The sequence below is a fragment of the Antedon mediterranea genome, chromosome 8, assembly GCF_964355755.1.
Source record: "Antedon mediterranea chromosome 8, ecAntMedi1.1, whole genome shotgun sequence".
Lineage (NCBI taxonomy): Eukaryota > Metazoa > Echinodermata > Crinoidea > Comatulida > Antedonidae > Antedon > Antedon mediterranea.
In genome coordinates this window covers 6,592,647-6,612,292 of record NC_092677.1, presented here as the reverse complement: position 1 = coordinate 6,612,292, position 19,646 = coordinate 6,592,647, and the positions used below count along the sequence as shown (strand labels likewise).

At 33.5% G+C, this 19,646-nt stretch overlaps 1 protein-coding gene across 1 annotated transcript; it reads right to left on the bottom strand.

Annotated features, from left to right (window-relative positions):
• Positions 1-694: 694 nt before the first annotated feature.
• On the bottom strand, positions 695-14,874 carry LOC140056465 (neuropeptide Y receptor type 1-like). Its single transcript, XM_072101834.1, has 2 exons — positions 14,626-14,874; positions 695-4,173 (listed from the first exon to the last, which is right to left on the bottom strand). The coding sequence occupies exon 2, from the start codon at positions 4,127-4,129 to the stop codon at positions 3,035-3,037; it is 1,095 nt and encodes a 364-aa protein (XP_071957935.1). The 5' UTR covers positions 4,130-4,173; positions 14,626-14,874; the 3' UTR covers positions 695-3,034.
• Positions 14,875-19,646: the final 4,772 nt, after the last annotated feature.

Here is a 19,646-nt window from a genome sequence, read left to right as displayed (position 1 = left end):
AGCTCCGAGTTTAACGCGCAACACAAGCAATTCAACCAATCACGACGTTGTGTCCTTGTGGGAACCAAGCTTAAAGGGTAGCTCCGAGTTTAACGCGAAACACAAGCAATTCGACCAATAACGACGTTGTGTCCTAGTGGGAACCAAGTTTAAAGGGTAGCTCCGAGTTTAACGCGCAACACAAGCAATTCGACCAATCACGACGTTATATCCTAGTGGGAACCAAGCTTAAAGAGTAGCTCCGAGTTTAACGCGCAACACAAGCAATTCGACCAATCACGACGTTATGTCCTAGTGGGAACCAAGCTTAAAGAGTAGCTCCGAGTTTAACGCGCAACACAAGCAATTCAACCAATCACGACGTTGTGTCCTTGTGGGAACCAAGCTTAAAGGGTAGCTCCGAGTTTAACGCGAAACACAAGCAATTCGACCAATAACGACGTTGTGTCCTAGTGGGAACCAAGTTTAAAGGGTAGCTCCGAGTTTAACGCGCAACACAAGCAATTCGACCAATCACGACGTTATATCCTAGTGGGAACCAAGCTTAAAGAGTAGCTCCGAGTTTAACGCGCAACACAAGCAATTCGACCAATCACGACGTTATGTCCTAGTGGGAACCAAGCTTAAAGAGTAGCTCCGAGTTTAACGCGCAACACAAGCAATTCAACCAATCACGACGTTGTGTCCCGGAACCAAGCTTAAAGGGTAGTTTAACATTTATATTGCAGTAACATTGACGATATCCCGCTTATTTTGTGTCAGTGGTGAAGCAGAACAACCGTTATATTAAAAAATAAGTGGTATATCATCAATCTTGTAGAAATAGTTTGTATTTTATAAGAGAAATTGTATTCCCGGAGCTACCATTTAAATCATCACGTCCATTCCATTACATACTATTTTAAAAATATATAATAAATAACATCATTAATTCATATAGAAATATACCTCGATGATTACCATATAGTAGTGAAACCTCATAAATAACAGTCTATCTCAATTATTATATGTAATTTGACAAAGTAGTAAGAATACAAAATATATTAAAACGGTGAATAAATCATTTCAAACTTGTCTGTTTCATCATTGTTTTCAAACAAGTTAATTACAATCGTAAGCACGTTGAAGCCACGTTTCCACAGTAATTGGTTGCCTTACGAGCACACTTACGTTTTAAAACATAATCAGGAATGAGTGAATAACGATTCTTTTTTTCACAAATATTTTTTTAACGAATGTTTGTATCAGTTTTTTTCAACTCACTGTTACTCACTGCTATGTTGCCACTGGGATTTGGTGGCCAGAGTAAACTCGAGGCTGTCGTCTTACGTTTTATACATAATCATGAATGAGTTGAAACGTAAGCGTGGTTCCCATTTGCAACGCAACGTAACGCAATCTACGCAACGTAAGCAAATGCCCTTCTAATAATTGTATTTGCCCCCGCCTGCGATGTTGGCAGCACTATTGCGTCGGTTCCCACTAATTACGCAATACAGCACTTTGCGTCGATAAGTCGCTGCGTTGCGTTCTAGTGGTAACCAAGCTGTAGCGTTCATACAGGATGTATGAGTAATCTAGGTTTCAGACCGAAATTAGTAAAGATAAATATTTTGGCACACATGGCGTTTCATACGTAAAATACATACATTTTTTTTCAGACAATTATCGAAACGACTGGTTGTCTAACATAAAAAAGATAATAAATATAGACGTGGGGCAAGTCTAGTGTGTGAGACACGTCGCAGATCCTAATTCCGGTTACAGTAAGACGTAGAGGAAATTATTTTCACATCTGAGAAATAATTTACGTTACTAATTATAAAGACAGTATTCGCTAAATTGGTTATTATTATTGGGTCCTGGAGGAATCACGGTAATAAGTACAAGTCTAATATATTTTAAATATTGAGTCGTCACCTTCGCTCACAAATAAACAATCTATTATGATAAATAAATATTTACACCATTTACATCATTGGGTCTGCCTATCTATGCGTAGTTATTTACCAGGGTTAGTTGGTTTTATGAGCACACCGAAATTATTAGCAAATTAGTGGGTAAATAACTAAACATCAAGAACGGCCCCTCACGCTACTATTAAGGTAAGCTAATACTCGATTCACACGTAAAAAATGTAACATTATGTAATACATTATTACTTTAGTAAAAATGTGTGAAAGCGTTTTACGATGTAAACATTTCAGAACATAATCGTTGATATGTACAGGTCACAGCGAGGCCTGTATAAAGATTACATAGACTTAATTAACATATCGGCATCTGCGCATATGCGAGTATCTTTCTAAAAGGATTTTTTTTTTTATTCTTAAACGGCGATTTACTTTACATCGACAAAGTATCGTGTGAAAGGGTTGTAACTCGGTAAGACTATCTTTGGGAGACATCCATGCAACAATTTCTAACTTCTCAGTAACTTGTCAGAGTAATCCGCTTGTTAACGTGTGAGAAAACTGTGTAAACCTATAGGTCTTTTTATACCGACAAATTCCACGTAGACAGCATCGTTAATAGTGCACCACATTAGCATACTTATATCACGATGTTAACTTCTATGTGAACGCTCTTCCTATTCTATATCACGATACGAAAGCACGATAAAATCTTATGTGAACGTGGCTAGTGTATTGAAGAACCTTCTTACAGCGTACAAATCACTAAATTGTATTTATGTTTAAAACTGTTAGTTTACAAAGTGATCGGAAACTGTTAACACATTTACTTTTTCTCCAAGGAAAATGTTGCTTTTTGCTAATAACTTTTGCCGTAACAGATACAGTTCACTATAGTTATATCTAAATGGAAGCATTTTGAAGCTTATAGTCTGCGGGTCTATCTGGTTTTCGTTTTATCTAATGCAGCTGATGCACTTGTCAGACAAGTTTAAAGGGAATTGTTCTCTTCTCAAGCGCTAATATAACACGTTTCTACGCTTTTCTATAACATTTCATGTTAAAATTGATTCTTTACGATATCTGTAAATGGCACTAAATACACTTGCTGAAAACAACAATTACTTTAACGACTCCATTTTAATAACCAATGAGCGCTTTTCTGGATAATTAGTGTGAACGGTATCCATGACAACTGTTTCTGTAACATATGTCGATTTCCTCTGCATTGACAAAGTTTTGGACAGTTTCTGCCAACTTCTCAGTGGTTTCCTAAAAGCGATGCGGTACTGCCGACTGAGAGTGAATATAATTATTGGATCCAGCGAACAGTTAAAGTATACAAATATTGGACAAATCTGTATAAACACCGCCCATTTGTTTAGGTCAAATTTGGTGAATACCTGTTCGAAATGATATTGCATTGTAAGCTTGGAAAACATCAAAGGAAACCAGCAGATACCGAACGAGATGGAGATGACGATGAGCGCTACGGATAATTTGCACCTCTGTCTTGTCGCTTTAGCTTGTGATTCGTTTACTTCAAACTGAGGCGATTGTCGCAGTTTGTAAGCGATTTTACTGTAGCAAAAGGTTATAAAACAAAGCGGAAGTACGTAGAATAAAACCACTTGAACTGTGTAGTATACTTTCGTAAATTGATCAAACATTATGTGATCGCAATTCGCGATTTCAAGACCGTCTCCGCAAGGACTGTTTACATAAATACGTGATATCGTAAGTTGTGGTATTGTCATGATAACACTGGTTATCCATATGAAAACAGTAGCCAGGGCGTAGCGACGCTTCTGCTGCCACTGACGGTGCTGAATCGGCTTCAAGATTGCTCTGTACCTGTCAAAGCTCAGGAGAAGTAGGCTTAGCGACGACACTCCTTGAGTCAGTATCAAAATAAATGCAAACGTGCGACACATTTGAATAGAACCAACTATGCTATGTCCAAACGTTGTACTTAAATCGTGTACTGGAGCACAAATCAAATAAGCCAAATCACTGAACGAGATACTTAGTATCATCACTGTTTGAAATTGGCGGGAAGGGCTACCGTGGCAGGCGGTAGAAAGAACAACAGCGATGAGAATCAAGTTTAGGACAATACCTATTACACTGCTAATGACGATGATGATAGTGGAAATTATTTGTTGCGAATCGAGATCTTCACAGGGCTCAAACGAACCATTGTATGATGACGACATGGCTGTTGCAAACAGTATTTACCGATTTATTATATTAAATCAGCCTAAAAGATAAAATAATATTATAAATTAAGTAGTATTATAGTTAATAAAGTAAAGGCTAATTTACACATATTACATATTATTAATAAATAAATTTCCCTATGTACAGGTTGACCATTCACAAAACAAACATACACACAGTTATGTTTGCACACCATACACTATTATGTTACATTAAAATGGAATATTCAACAAAAAATGTTTAAAGAATTATTTTTTCAGGGTGACACTACCGGTACATCTTTAAGGGAGATGAATACATTTAAATTTGTTTTGAATTAGAATGTGATTCGAGTTCGATTTTAAACTGAGGTTAAGTTTAAAAACATAACGAGTGTTTAAATGTGATTGAAATTTATAGTTTAATAAACTTCCGCGAACAATAAAATATTTTGGTACAAATCACGTAACAATACCATTGATGGAAAGTGATATTCTGAATGTACGTATAATAATTATGTACTACCTTTAAAGATGTATATTGTCCCATAAAGACATGAAAAATGAAGATTATTTAAATCAGACGTTGAATATATTATTTTGAAGTTTTTATAAAGTTAATCACTTTCGTAGGAAATAAAAATGTTTTTACTTATAAAATAACACAATACAGTAAATGGTTAAATTCAACAAAAAAACCATTATCTGGCAGCCAATTTGACCAATGTTTGCTTTAAATTACAGTTTTTTCAGGTAAATACATTTTTTTTCGATCCAATTTTTGGTCAAAGTTGATAACTATTATGTGACTTTAAAATGGCATATTCAACAAAAAAATGTTAAAAATTATTTTTCAGGGGGACAATACATCTTTAACGGATTTTATGGGAGAAAGGAAAATAAAACATGACGACATTTCTACAGGTTTTTCTAATGTATAAAACATGTTACGGAATCCAGTATGATTGTCTCAAATATCATGTCTGCTGAACATTAACCTTTAACAAACTGAATACATTTATTGAATTAGTAGGCCTGTTGAAGGGTCACACTTAAGTGTACTGTTGCAACGGTTGGGACATAAAAAGTAAGAATGAAAAATAATGTTATATTGTTTGTATGTTATATTAAAAAAAAATGTCCATATTGTATATAGGCCTAATGAAAAAAAAAAAGGATTATACAATTTCTTGAATAAGCTAATTTATATTATAAGCAGCCTGGTAATTTACGTAATCTGTTGTTTATGATGATGGTGATGACGATATCATCTTTTGATGATGAGACGTACGTCTCATTCAGTTGTAGATTGGAGGTTGTGTGGGACCAAGCTTAAATTCTAAAATTGTTGCAAAAACTAAATAGGCCTACATTATTTACTAATAAGGTGGATTTGTTTGATTATACGAGGTGACGCGTGCCTGCGATTAAAAGCGATTTAAATTTCCTAAATACCTTTCTTATATTTTGATAATGGCAATTTCTTTTCACGTCAATGTATATCAGGATTATAGACTGAATATTAGTAAAGCCTAGGTGTGTGTGCTTCAAAGCATAGTAATGATGTTTTCGATTTGATCATGTAAAAATTATCCTACTGCAGTTACTGCAGGAATTATACATTTGTATACTATTATGAACCTGTTTTAGATCGATTTTGTTAGGAAATCATACGATACACACTCACTACAGTGCTTGTAAACGTGTACTGAATTTTTTAATTTATTTTATTCAATCGAAACCAACAGCGATAATTACCGCCACTAACAGGTTTGATACAAACAAAGCCAGGACTGTTTAAAGCAACTTGATTGGTCCTAACATTGATCAAGGGCTTCTCTCGTCCAGTGCCCACCTTGACCAGAGGAAAGGCATAAGCCAATACCATAAGAGTCAGCAGTGCTGATTTAAAATGCCTAACGGGACCCCAGCTCCATATACAGCACCCGATATTCCCAGATGAAACAGTATAACATACGCATATTTCAGTAAAAATGTACCATAATTAATGCAGTAACTGCAGTATAATAATTGTGGCATGATCCTTTAAATTGATAACAATTATGATTAAAAATCAATGGTAGTTAAACATAAATATAAGAACTAGTGCATTTAGATCTCTGGGCTGATGGTTGAGAAGATGTACCATTAGTTACGTTATTAATGAGACAGAAGTCACCATTATCAGCGCTTTAATCGGGTGTCAACTGATATACACTCACTAAAGTAGGTATTCAAGTTAATTAATGTGCAACTCATGTCCAATAATAAGTTTTCTGCCAAATAGTTATTCCACTCGATTAATCAAAGTCTACTTTACATTTTTTTTTTTATTTTGGAGACGGTTTATATTAACACAGTGGAAGACGTTACTATATTATTATAAAAAAAACCAGGTTAGTTAATTACATTTATAGATGTGTTTATATCCCTACGGAAGTATAAAGCACTTAGGCTTACTGTATTATAACACATTTCCGATATAATGTTCTCAGAAAGAATTCCGAGATACGTTATCGTGTATAATTACCCCAAAAGTTATAAAAAAACATATTTGAAATTATTGATGTACCGTACACTAAATATTGTGCAACAAATTGTATATTTTTTGCATGAGCTATTTTGAAGAAATAAAAGTTGGAAGAACTTATAAAAGATAAAAAAAAAATAAATCTATATCTACTAAGCTGTCTTCATTGTTTTCTACTTGTCTTACTCCACCCTCTATTCACGTCACCAGCCTGTGCCTCCTTTGTTTTTATTTATTTTATTCCAGTACACTTAGGCAGCGCTTGTCTGCTTCATATTCTCACTTACAGTATAGTATTTCCCGAAAGCTCTATTTTTTTCTGGCTGTTTTACATTTATCGTTTAGATTTAGCTTTTCGCTTTTTGCTTTTTTATATCTCTCTTGAGATCCAGCCATAGAATTGCCATTTATCAGTAATTTACCTTTGGATTTATACATACACACATATAATAAATACATATTGTTAGAAAGCGCAGTGTTATTATTATAATTGTATTGCATCTATTCTTTATAATAGCATAGACACCATGTCTATTATTTGGGTGTTGTTTGTAATAATAGCCCTACAATTGACGACAAAGAACCATTTAATTATACAATGATGCGGTTTCTTAATCAATCATGGCTCACATTTGATATTACTTTAGACATAATGAACAACATGCATTATTCATGCTGATTTGTCTAAAACATTAGAGAATAACACATTTCACATCATTTGCATTATTGTTTGTCCATTGTCTTTTGTTCCATAAAAAGAGCCATAAAGTAATTTTGTTAATGAATAGAAAATAGAAAATAAATTTCCGAGGAATTACCTCTAATTTATTTATAACAACTGTGTAGTAGGTTAAATCTTTTATTAAAAATTAATTGTAATCGATGGAATGAAGACGATTTTCGGCACAATATCTAAATGACAGATGTTCAGGTGTGAATTACATGAGATGCTGTATAACGGAGCTTGCCTATGTTTCTCAAGTCATAATCTTAAAATGTTCACAAAAAATGACCGTTGATTAGTATTATTTAAAAAAACTTTGACCGTTGAATGGGACACAATAATTAATGCCACGTCATACACAGGATATAATTAGGCGTTTTATTGTACCAAATACTGTAAAAAATATTGCTATTCACTATTTGTCAACTATTAATTCTACACTATTTCCTGTCATCTTGCATCTAAAATAAAACATTCCAAGTTGATTTGTTGCTGATTGGCAATTTTTGGAATATTGCTATCATGATCTCAATTATCCCATCAATGCCGCGTAGATAGAAACCATAAACAAAAAGAGACCACAGGGAACCACTGATATTAAGAAACTTTATGATAAATAACTACTTGAATGAGATTTACAAAATAATAATGGAAAGTGGAACGAACTATACGAAATGACAGATACTCACCATAGCTACTAAAATTATAGCGTTATCGGTGTACTTGTGAAAAGGTGAAATCCTGTTTTACATTAGGAGAATGCTTAATCGAACATTCCTGAGCTCGGATTGGTTACGCAAGTATAAAGCCTGGTTTTCACTGGGCAATAAATAATCGCAAATCTAACATTCCTAAAGTTCGGTTCCAACTAGAGACGCAACGCAGGGACGTAGACGCAACGCAAGCAAGTTGACCAATGACAAGAGACAGGTTGAATAATCCATCGCTTGTGATTGGTCCAAGCACCTCGTGTTGCGTCTCTGGTGGGAAGAACCAAGCATGAAATCTAGTTGGTTGCGCATGTTTTGCGTCACAAAAAGTAGATTGAAATATGAATACGCATGTGCATTTTAAATACTTTATAAGAATCGTGCGAATAAATTCGCCTAGTGGACAACATAATTACAAGATATTTAACATAATAAAAAGATATTTGTTTTAAAGCTCAATATTTAAGCTGAAGTACAATACACGCAATTAATGTTCCCAGATAAACGGGTTAGCATGTGTATCGCAACAACATTGTTTGGGAAAAACCGGAGCGCTTGTTAAATGATAAATAACAAAACAGCAAGATTAACAATACTATTACCAGTAGTCCTATACAATTACAATAACTTTACTGCTTTGGGACAAGCACATGACTATTAAAGCTTGGTTCCCACTAGAACGCAACGCAAGGACGTAGACGCAACGTAAGTGAGTTGACCAATCACAAGCGATGGATTATTTGAACTGTCGCTAGTCATTGGTCAAAACACTTACGTTGCGTTTACGTCCTTAAGCTTGGTTGGTTCCCACTAGCGACGCAACACAAGGATGTAACGCAACGTAAGTGATTTGACCAATCACAAGAGATGGATTATTCGAACAGTGGCTTGTAATTGGTAAACTCGCTATCGTTGCGTTTACGTTCCTTGCGTCACGCTTTACGTTGCGTCCTAGTGGGAACCAACTTTACGGAAAACTTTCTAGTCAAGCGAACGAGTTAAATAATACATTTTACCACTACGGCCAATTCATATTCAAAGGAAACTCTTAAGGGGATAATAGCCTAGGGGTCTATGTATTTTGTAGGCTACTGTGAGAGGTAACATAAGTCGTCAGATTTGAGCTCAGCGGTGGTCGAGAGAAAATTTAATTAAATACACACGAAAACAACTAATAAAAAAAATGAAAACTGAAACGTAAGAATTTGTTCAACGTAACATAAAACTTTTGTTATAACTACAATTACGTCAGAGTTGGCAAAAAAGTGTTACTAAATCATAATATAGTATAGCAGTCTCCATTCAACACAGTGAAACAGTAAATCATTAATTAAATTGCTAGTCAAACACAATTACCCAACTATCCAAATGTGTTATACGGCTTTCTGAAGACAATGTGACGCAGGACACACGTTTACAACGTAACAACACTCCCCATGTAGAACAGCCTGTTCTACATAGTTCCAATGTTTATCACCTTAGCATTATGTTAAGAAATAGGCTAAATCGGTGAAACAATAAATCGTTATTTTGATGTGGGAGATTACACCACACCACTCTACTACTTTAAATTTCTAACACAATTATACCGAAAACCCATTTTTTAAATCGCTTTCTGAAATGTCCTGTAATTCCATACGTACTCAACGAGAATAGAGTCGTTTGAAATTAGGCTACAGACAAAATGAGTTATACATGCTACTTGAAAGGGCATAAACAACATCCTAGGAAACTAGGGTACTTAGTGTAAGGCATGGAGTAATGGGACTTGTAATGCTCCTTAATCGCCACGTAAACACTTGAGGAATTGCAATTTATATTTTACTAATTTCACGCCTAGTAGACTTCATACTGTACTGTTTGTCCAGTATCTAGGCGAAATATATGATATTCTGCACATATGTTGTAATTGTATAATAGGAATTAGTTATAATACTAGCACAGTGCACCTCCTGTCACGCTTGATTGCTTTTCACATTCGAAAGTTCATTGTTTGTCTATAAGCGATGGGCCTAAGACGACCTAGGCTATGTTTTACGGCTTTCGCTCTCTGCGGGTGAAATCAATTATTGCAGGCGATGATTCATGGGTATCACCACCTATCTGATAGGACAGTGATTAATTTACAATTGGTAATTTTTGGCTTTATGTGCCTAAATTCATAAAATAAAATGATTGTATACTGCATAATCCGGGGGAAGGCTTTTGCTATCCAACGAGAAGCGTTCTAATATAGACATTCGGTTTGTGTCTTTAGGAGGGCCGTGTGTCACCAAAACTACGTTATGCCAGGCATTATGGGCCATAGATCTGCTCGTAACATTCACTTGCACTTTGTAATTTATAGCGATAATCTTATTATTACTACAAAATACATAAAGTATCACAGAAGTAACATTATCAGTTTTTTTAGTATATTAAAGATATGTTGTCGAGGTCCCCCTAAAAATAATTTTTAAAATGCCATTTGAATGTTATTCACTTTAATCAAAAACTGGATCGAAAAAAAATTTCCTAATAGGAAATCTTAATATTTCTAGTTACAAGAATTTGATATGGTATTTAAAAAAAAAACACTATCCCTATATACAATGTTTTATTTAAGATTGCCTTAGCTATTCATATTAAGAACTGCTAAAACAAGGCTATATGCGTGCTCAAATTTGAGTTAGTGTTTACCGACCGACCAACCGACCGACCGACATAGTGAGCTGTTAAGAATAAAAAATATTAAGAATTTCTGTTTAGATACTGAGGCCTTCTTTAGCATTTTTATACACTCTATGTATTTTAATAATTAACACAACTTAGGATATAAAATGATAAATAATTTTATTGTATTAACTATACCACTTTCTTACAGTGTATCTGTACGCACTGATTATCGATGTTTAAATGTTAAAGATTTATTGTCCCCCAAAACATGAAATCAGACTTTAAATAGGTCATTTTGCAGTTTTAATGAAGTTATTCACTTCTGTAAAAAAAAAACCTTCAAAAAATAATTATTTCACTTATAAAGAGACAAAAGAAACGTATAACTTTAACCACAAACAAAAAGTATTTTTTGCTTTAAACTACAACTTTTTTCAGGTAAACAACTTTTTTCGATCCAATTTTTGGTCTAAGGGAATAACTATTATGAAATTAAAATGGCATTTAAAAAAAAAAGAAAACAAAAATATTTTTTAGGGGGGGGGGGGGAACATACCTTTAAGTCCTGTCCACACTATCAACTAGTTTGACGAAAAAAGTGTGATTTCCCAAATATGGTAGTAATATGCCAAAATAAATGGTAGTGATATGATATCATCAGGTTTATATATGGGCACATCACACTTTTTGTCACATTGAGTTTGATAGTGTAAACAGAGCTTTAAAATAACTGGGTATTGAGGGTTAATGCCAGAGTAACGGTAATTATATTTACTTTTACTGTCTTTCTCAAAGGCGACAATCCTGTTATCAGGACAAATATTCACAAGATGCTGTACATAAGTTTTTAGGAGTGGAGTTGTTCTTGTTTTTAAGCAAGACCCTGAAATCGGTCGAGTATCTATCCAGCACCGAATTAAAACTCAACTTTACTGTATTGTAAACATATAAGTCTTTTTTTTATTGTCTATGGTCTGCAGTATTGAATTAATGCCTTAAAAATGTCTAATTAGAAACAGCAGAGTTTATTAAGTCTTAGTTATCTTAACTAATTGATAAAGACTGGTTCAATAATCTATATATAAATTTACGTAAGGGCAAAATTCGGTAAATCGAGCTTTACTTCTAGAATTTTTACTCGATGGTATATAAAGTTGGTTCGTACTTTCGGTACTGATTTTAACCACCTGATGTAACCCTGTTTACTAATTAAATTAAGTTAGATAATTAGTTATTGACGATTAAAACGAATTTAGGTTCAACGATTTGCCCCAAATAGGGGTGTTTTCCGATCGTGGTATACACTGTCTAATGGATGTCCATCTTGAAAAATACCCGCCACAAAAATGCGAGGAGGCTTCGCATTTTCCTATCTCCTACGATAATTGTTTTTAATAGCTGAAAACTGGTTGAACAGCTAGAGTACAGCATCATAATGTTGAAGACAGGCCGATTTTCTTTAAAAAAAATACTATTTTGATGGATTTAATATACGATTATACAAATGTATTGATTTGCGATGAATGGAACATCCCAATCTCTCAGTCTGCCAGAGTTTGGTTTAACACAAGTAGGTAGATTTATGAGCCCTTGGTTTAACACATACGGTAGGTAAATATATGAGAATAAACTTGCAATACTTTGACAATAGTGTATGTAGGTGCGGTACGACCAGTTTTAGAATATGCGGTACCCATTTGGAATGGTGGTCTTACAATTGATCACATTAATGCAATCGAACGGGTCCAGAAACGTGCCTGTAGAATTGTTTTGGGTATGAATTATACTGGTTATGACGATGCTTTGGTCACGTTGCGCCTGGATGGTCTGAGTCACAGGCGTCGGGACCAATGTATTGCCTTTGCCAAATCCATCTTGAATCCTCAGTCTAAATTGTTCTCACTTCTTCCTTCCAGGGGTAATGTTGTGCACAAATACAACACCCGCAATGCCGACAGGATTCGCAATGTCAATTGTAATACAGTGCGTCATAGTAACAGTCCTCTACCTTATTTGATTAACTTAATCAACGAATTTAATTTGTGAGTTGCGCCCTTCGATCCTTTTTTTTCTCTTTTTTTAAATTGTAATCACTTATTTTAATGTTATCATGAAATGCAATTCAGCTTGGGACGCATGCGTCCCTATATGCTGCTATATTTTATGAATTTTTTTGTTTGTAAATTTGTTGTTTTCATTTTTGAATAAAGATATACCAGTCAATAAATAATACTGTAAATACCTATTAACTATTTTTGGTCCTCATTTGAATCGAACATTTCTTGTGAATTTTTGTACTGTTAGATGTAATATAAAAATATATACAAATAAACTTTATTACTGAGATTGTGGTTAAGCTCTATTGTTAGATATATAAACACATTATTATATACAAATAAACTTTATACTGACAGTTCCTTCTCAACGTTTGTATTAATTAATAATTACCAATAATATAAACGTCGTAGTGGTGTATCGTGACATGTACTTTAATATTTCAATCGATTATGACAGTGACAGTTTTAACAAAGTATTAAATCGCAAATGTTTTACTGTATTTAGAGGTATATTATTTATAGGCCTATAAACATGAACAAAATATTTCGTTACTGAGTGGATAAAGAATATATTTAAAAAATTGTTCCTCTTTGTACCTATCCGCTTTCCCATCCCTCAACCCTAATGTTACATACAAAACACAAATTGGGTTTCTTTAAATGAGTCCAAATCAAAAATTTGGACTCATTTTGTGATAAGTTTCTCCTTCGAAAGTAATTCCCAGGGTGCTAATTTTAGTTGACTACATAAATCATCGTGTCTATTTATTCGTTTCTGTAAACGACAATGTATTATATAATAGTACATTTGAAATCGCCAGTTTTGTTACGCTGAAATTACTGTGAATTCGAGAACCATCTGTGGGCACGACCTAGATGGTACGCGAGCGAAGCGAGCGTACCATCTAGTCAATTTAATTAAACTTAGTATAGGTAATATCTACCAGTCAATTAATACTGAACTCTCTGAAAAACTAATTCATTTAGTATCTAAAATTCATTCAGCAAACAGAAAATTTGAATATATTTATAACGGTACATCTTTGTGTATTGTACTACAATATATATTGATTGTAATTAAATAAATTATTCTGACAGTAGAAAAATCGTTATTATATATACTTCATAGAATATAATATAGAAAAATAATATATGTGGGTTAATTTACATACAATTATACCCAAATCTTTATTGGAATCCAGCGCTAGCATAATTTTGGTCTCCGTGAGGATGTACAATGTGAAATCAGAATTTTATTTATTTTTGTTTAAAACCTATTTAATGAGGGGGATCCATCCAGCAATTGCTGATCATTAGAGACCCTCAGAGGTTCACAAGACAAACATATACACAAGATGCTCTACATAAACAAAGTCTTATTACAAGTCTTTGGGGAGTAGAGTTGTAATTTTGTCCTTAAATTCTGACATTTGACGGGACTTGAACCCAGGACCCTTGGAGTGGTAGCCACGCATCACAACTACACAACAATCAACAATATATAAAAAAAGAAAGCTAACAAAATAAATACTAAATAGAAACGAAGATGAAAAAATCGCTTAAAAATATATATATTTTTGTATTGAAGAACATTTTTTCTCGTATCATTGATTATTGATATTTGATTCGAATGAGAGCGAATGTTAACAACATTAGATGATGTAACTTAAACTAAACATAAAAACGGCATAAAATATACACGACGACAGTAGCCAAACTATTAAAAAAAATGTGTTAAGGAAAAAAGAACACTAGACATTCTGTTTAAAATAAACATTTAAGAATTTATATTTGTATCGTTTCAATGTAATAAAACAAACACAGCGTACTGTACATACCGACGTAACTCGCTGAAAAATCTTGGAACTCACGTCCGTTAAAATTTCGTATTCCGAAAAGACAAAAAAATATTTTAAATTGTCAGTCTTCAAGCTTTCCAAAAGTATTCCGCAGCTGCGGAAACGATAGCATCGTAGTCTGTCCGTTCGCTAAATGTGATGATACTTCTTTATTGCGGTGTAGTTTTATCTCACTTAACACAATAGAACAAAACAAGCATTAAACGGCAGCCAATCGCGACATGCGCCAGTCACTGTCGTCTGCCGCAAACGTCATGAATAAAGTAGCGATGCGAGGAAGGCTAAAGCAAGATATATGTTTTATTATAATGAAACTCTGATCCAGGTAGACCGACTTAATAATCATGCCTAACAATAACTGTAATGTAAATACTAACGAATTTCTATTTATCCAATGTGTACTCAATACAAGGTAATTATTTAGTAACAAATTGTGTCTTATGGTTGAGTGCCTTTGACCCTATAGACTCAATTATTTTGTTGTAAAAAAAAAAAAAAATTTAACTGAAATACAGACGTTTTTTTGTTAAAAAAATAACTTTGACTTCCAGTCAAAGTTTTCAATCAAAACATCCCATAATGAAACGCGCTTGTTTGGCTACTCTGTATGCATAATCATAAAACTTCCACATGATCTGTGTGAAAATACCTTCTTAACCGTGACGAGTTGTAAACAATCCTAATTTAGCATATGCATAATGCGTACTCATGGTTTGAAATCTTTGTTTACTTTCGCTCGTGACGATTTTCCAGATGAAATGTAATCAAACTAATTTACCTGTTAATTACGTAAACTTGTTGTTTTTGGCTCAAATTTTCGACTTAAAGTGAATAACTTTAATATTACTTTGATATGGCCACTTTAAATTTAGAATATTTTGACCTTCATTTTTTTGTGTTTCAAGGGACAATACATATTTAAAGAAAGCATATTATTAGGCCTACAGTATATTAAACAATTTTTTAAATATATGGAGTATAATAGGCCTATTATACCCTTTCTTTGCGACACCCATTTTCATGACACTCCTAGGGGACACTATAATTAAATTTATTTATTCATAACGCAAAAGAGACCATGTTTTAAAGTAATAAGGATGCCGACCTTTATTTAGGGGTCATCTTGTTGAATCTCGAAGGTATCTCCTAATGTTCTAATGCATTTCTGTTCCTGTTAACATCATCAATATTGATTGCTTTTTATCACCTGTGTATTTTTAAAAACTGATCTGCCTTTAATGAGAAATTGGTATGTCAACATGAATTTCTTTTTGGACAAATAACATGAACAGAACATATGTACCCTGTGCATCTGTATTAAGTGTATCACTCAATATTAAATCTATACATATATAAATAACAAGGCCATATAGATGGCTGCAGTCGCGTGCTCAAATTTGAGTTAGTGTTTAGCGACCGACCAACCGACCGACCGACATAGTAAGCTGTAGAGTGCGATAATGTATTCGATCACTAATTATAATTGTAGTTAGCTATTTCCACTGAGGATATGTGTTTGATAGCAGCTACTCGTAGCTTTAAACATGGCAAAAATGTTTTAATGCAATGCGGGAAACAAAGTCCAACAGAAGTCTGACATAAAAGGGAGCAATTCTATGGAACATCTAAATGTTTCAATCCTTACCGCCTCATGTAAACGTGTTAAAACGATGTCTAAGGGTGTTCTTGTTTAATGAATGAAGATGTTTAAACTAACAGAATAAGACAACTTGGATATCATTCCTTTCGCAAAATCATGACCAATCGTATTAACTTGCATGGTGAATGGGGCGCTAATCTGTTGTATTTATTTATTTGTATCATTATTTAACAACATTTATACAGGATTTCACAATCAGGTAAAAGAACAAGGACACATACATGGCTGCAGCTGCGAGCTCACATTTGAGTTAGTGTTTACCGACCGACATAGTGAGCGGTAGAGTCGCGTTTACATTTAAAAAAAGTTTTGTTTGTGAAAATAAATTAAATCGATTTCTAGCTCTAAATGAAGTAATTGTTAAAGAATATTTTAGCTCAGTTGGTAAGTTATTCCATATTTTAAGCCTTAACTTCAAACGACCAATGGTATTAGTAGGGTATTGTTAGGCCGATATTTAGACGTTCTCTACTGCACGTGTTAAGTGGGTTCAAATATCACTAACTAACTCAATCTACAATCAAACCATTGTTTGCAAACTCTGAGTTCGCCGCAGTGATTGGAGAGTTTGTGGTGCATATCTACACTAGTTACTAAAACCTTTGCTAAGTTCAAACTATTAAAATATCACATGATCATTCTAATGCATTTCAACGTTTCCTTTTACTACACAATTTCATGCAAAATGTATTTGTAAAAATAAAGAAACTCTTAATACTAATAGCCCTATGCTTATAGTCTTCGTTTCTGCCAAAGGTTGTAATTAGCTATTTGAATGCTTATATTTGACTGCTTATTTTTGAATAATTGTAATCATTATTATTTATTTATGGTCTTTCGTGAATATATACACAGTTTAATGTTAAACAGAATGATAACCATTTTAAGTACAGTGCATCCTAACGTGAACAACCTCACTACGTTACCGACTACTACTCATATTAAGCAGCCATAATAATAGGTAGCGTCTTTAGTTAACCTCTGAAACAAATAAATATATGTAAAATGTTCGATTTAATTTAGACTGACACATCGAACGACAAATGAATACAAAGAACTATAATATGTCGGATGTGATTATATATAACTTGTGAACAGAATACTAATAAACTCATGTAATGTAGCACATAAGGAAGAGGAAGAAGTTCGAACATGCGTCGAATGACATTATAGATACATTGTTCTGATAAACTATCCCTAATACTACGTATGAACAAATTAATAGTCTAAAGCCTGAGAGTGTATAGCAAGTTTGCAAACTTGAGCAAACTCTGTCGGGTTTGGCAACACAAGTTTTTCCAAACTTTGTGAACAGAATTTTAATAACATCATGTAATGTAGCACATAAGGAAGAAGAAGAAGTTCGAACATGCGTCGAATGACATTATAGATACATTGTTCTGATAAACTATCCCTAATTACGTATGAACAAATAATCTAAAGCCTGAGAGTCTAAAGCAAAATTTAGTTTGCAAACTTGAGCAAACTCTGTCGAATTTGGCCACACGGGTTTTTCCAAACTTTGCTAAAGTTTAGACCAGTTGATAAACTTCGGCAAACTGTAGAAAACTCGTTTGTTGAAGTTAGGCCGCACTTTGTTGGCTAACTATTTGTTGAGGCTTTTGAACCCTGAGAATTGAATAACAGTCTGTGGCTGCTTGAATTCTTATGATCTCCAAATGTGAATGGAAAACTGAGAGTTTCCAACAAAAGTTTGCGGAAAGTGTCCCAGTGTAGAATCTTAAGCAGCTCTGTCTACACTGATAACCTAGTTTGAAAATGGTAGTGATATAACGTTATCGTGCCTATATATGGACATGTTTTTTTCACATCAACTTCGATAATGTAGACAGAATTTTAAGCACCGACAAAACTGATTTGGAGCGAAAAGGTATTCCAAAAAGCGTTCACAGACTTGAGGTTTCTCTATGCGTGCCACTTTTCTTAACGTATGCATTTTCTAAAGTCACATTCGAATGTTGAAGCGTGTAAAAAAAAGAAGAAAGAAAATGGTCCGTATCTTGAGGAATGGTATCTCAATTAGAAGTGAGAAACGTTTTCTTTCAAAGTGTTATGTTATAAAACAATTATTTATAAAACAAAAATCAAAAAATAAAAATTGGAAATCAGGTCATTGATGAATATGTGAAGGCTATATTCTGTAAAAATTTTTTGGTACTATTTTTTTTCCAAAAAATGTATTAGAAACACGAAGGTTCATCCGGGAATTATGACCATAACTTTAGGTTCAAATTAGACATAATGTGTAGACAATGTGACGAGCTTTTTGCCCACTCTAATATCCTTTTTTATAACCTTAAACTCTTAACTGTGCACGATATCAATAAACAACAATGCCTTTTCGTCTATGAACATATTAATTCCAAACTGCCTTCTAATTGTTCCTGTAATTTTTTAACTAACTCTGAAATCCATTCGTATAACACAAGAGCATCACGGGATCTTCATCTTCCTCAACCTAAATTAACTAACATGAAACATAACATTCGTTATAGTGGTTCTAAACTATTCAATAATCTACCTCCAGAAATGTCATCATCGTCTTCTAGCAAAATGTTTTCTAAAGAATATCTTATTTCAAATTATAACTAATTGTTTTTCTCTATTTTGTATTATTTTTTAACTTTAGAAACTTTACGAAATTGCTTCCTTTACTGTTGGTGTGTGTGTGTGTGTCTGTGATGTGTGTGTGTCTGTGATGTATATGTGTATGTGCAGTTATGTTTACATTTGTATATATAAGTATATAATATTCTTACATGGCTTTCCAAAATACAAGTTTTCAATTGGATTTTTTGTTTCCAATTGATCGATACTTTCTTGGGTTTTGTTTGCCTCTTTCATTTTTTTTATAACTGAATCACCTTTTTCATACATTATGATTTACTGTATTATAGGCCTAACTCTAAAAAAATATATATATAAAATATCATAAATTATAATGTTTTACTCAAATATGATTACGAAAGAAATAAATGTTTATTTGAATTGAATTAAATTTTTGGGAGGCATGACGTAATACGCACGCGCCATCTATTTTATTACGAGTGAATGTACTCTATATGATAAGACGGCGGGCATACGGGAAGGTTAATTGTGATTAACCGTTTTGAAGTGTGGTTATTACTATACTAGATAATCAAGTTCTACCGTACGGGATGACAGTTCAAAATGTATAACCCCCTGATGTATATAGTTCTTAGAAATGGCTAGAGATTCAAAGTAATTTATTAATAAAATAATGACATTTTAATTTGAATAAAAGGTTTAACAGAGGTTCCTACTTCTGCGCATATTTACTTCTAAGAATTTTTAATCA

Excerpts from the sequence above, each read along its gene's own strand:
- LOC140056465 (XM_072101834.1), bottom strand. The coding sequence starts at position 4,129 with ATGTCGTCATCATACAATGGTTCGTTTGAGCCCTGTGAAGATCTCGAT.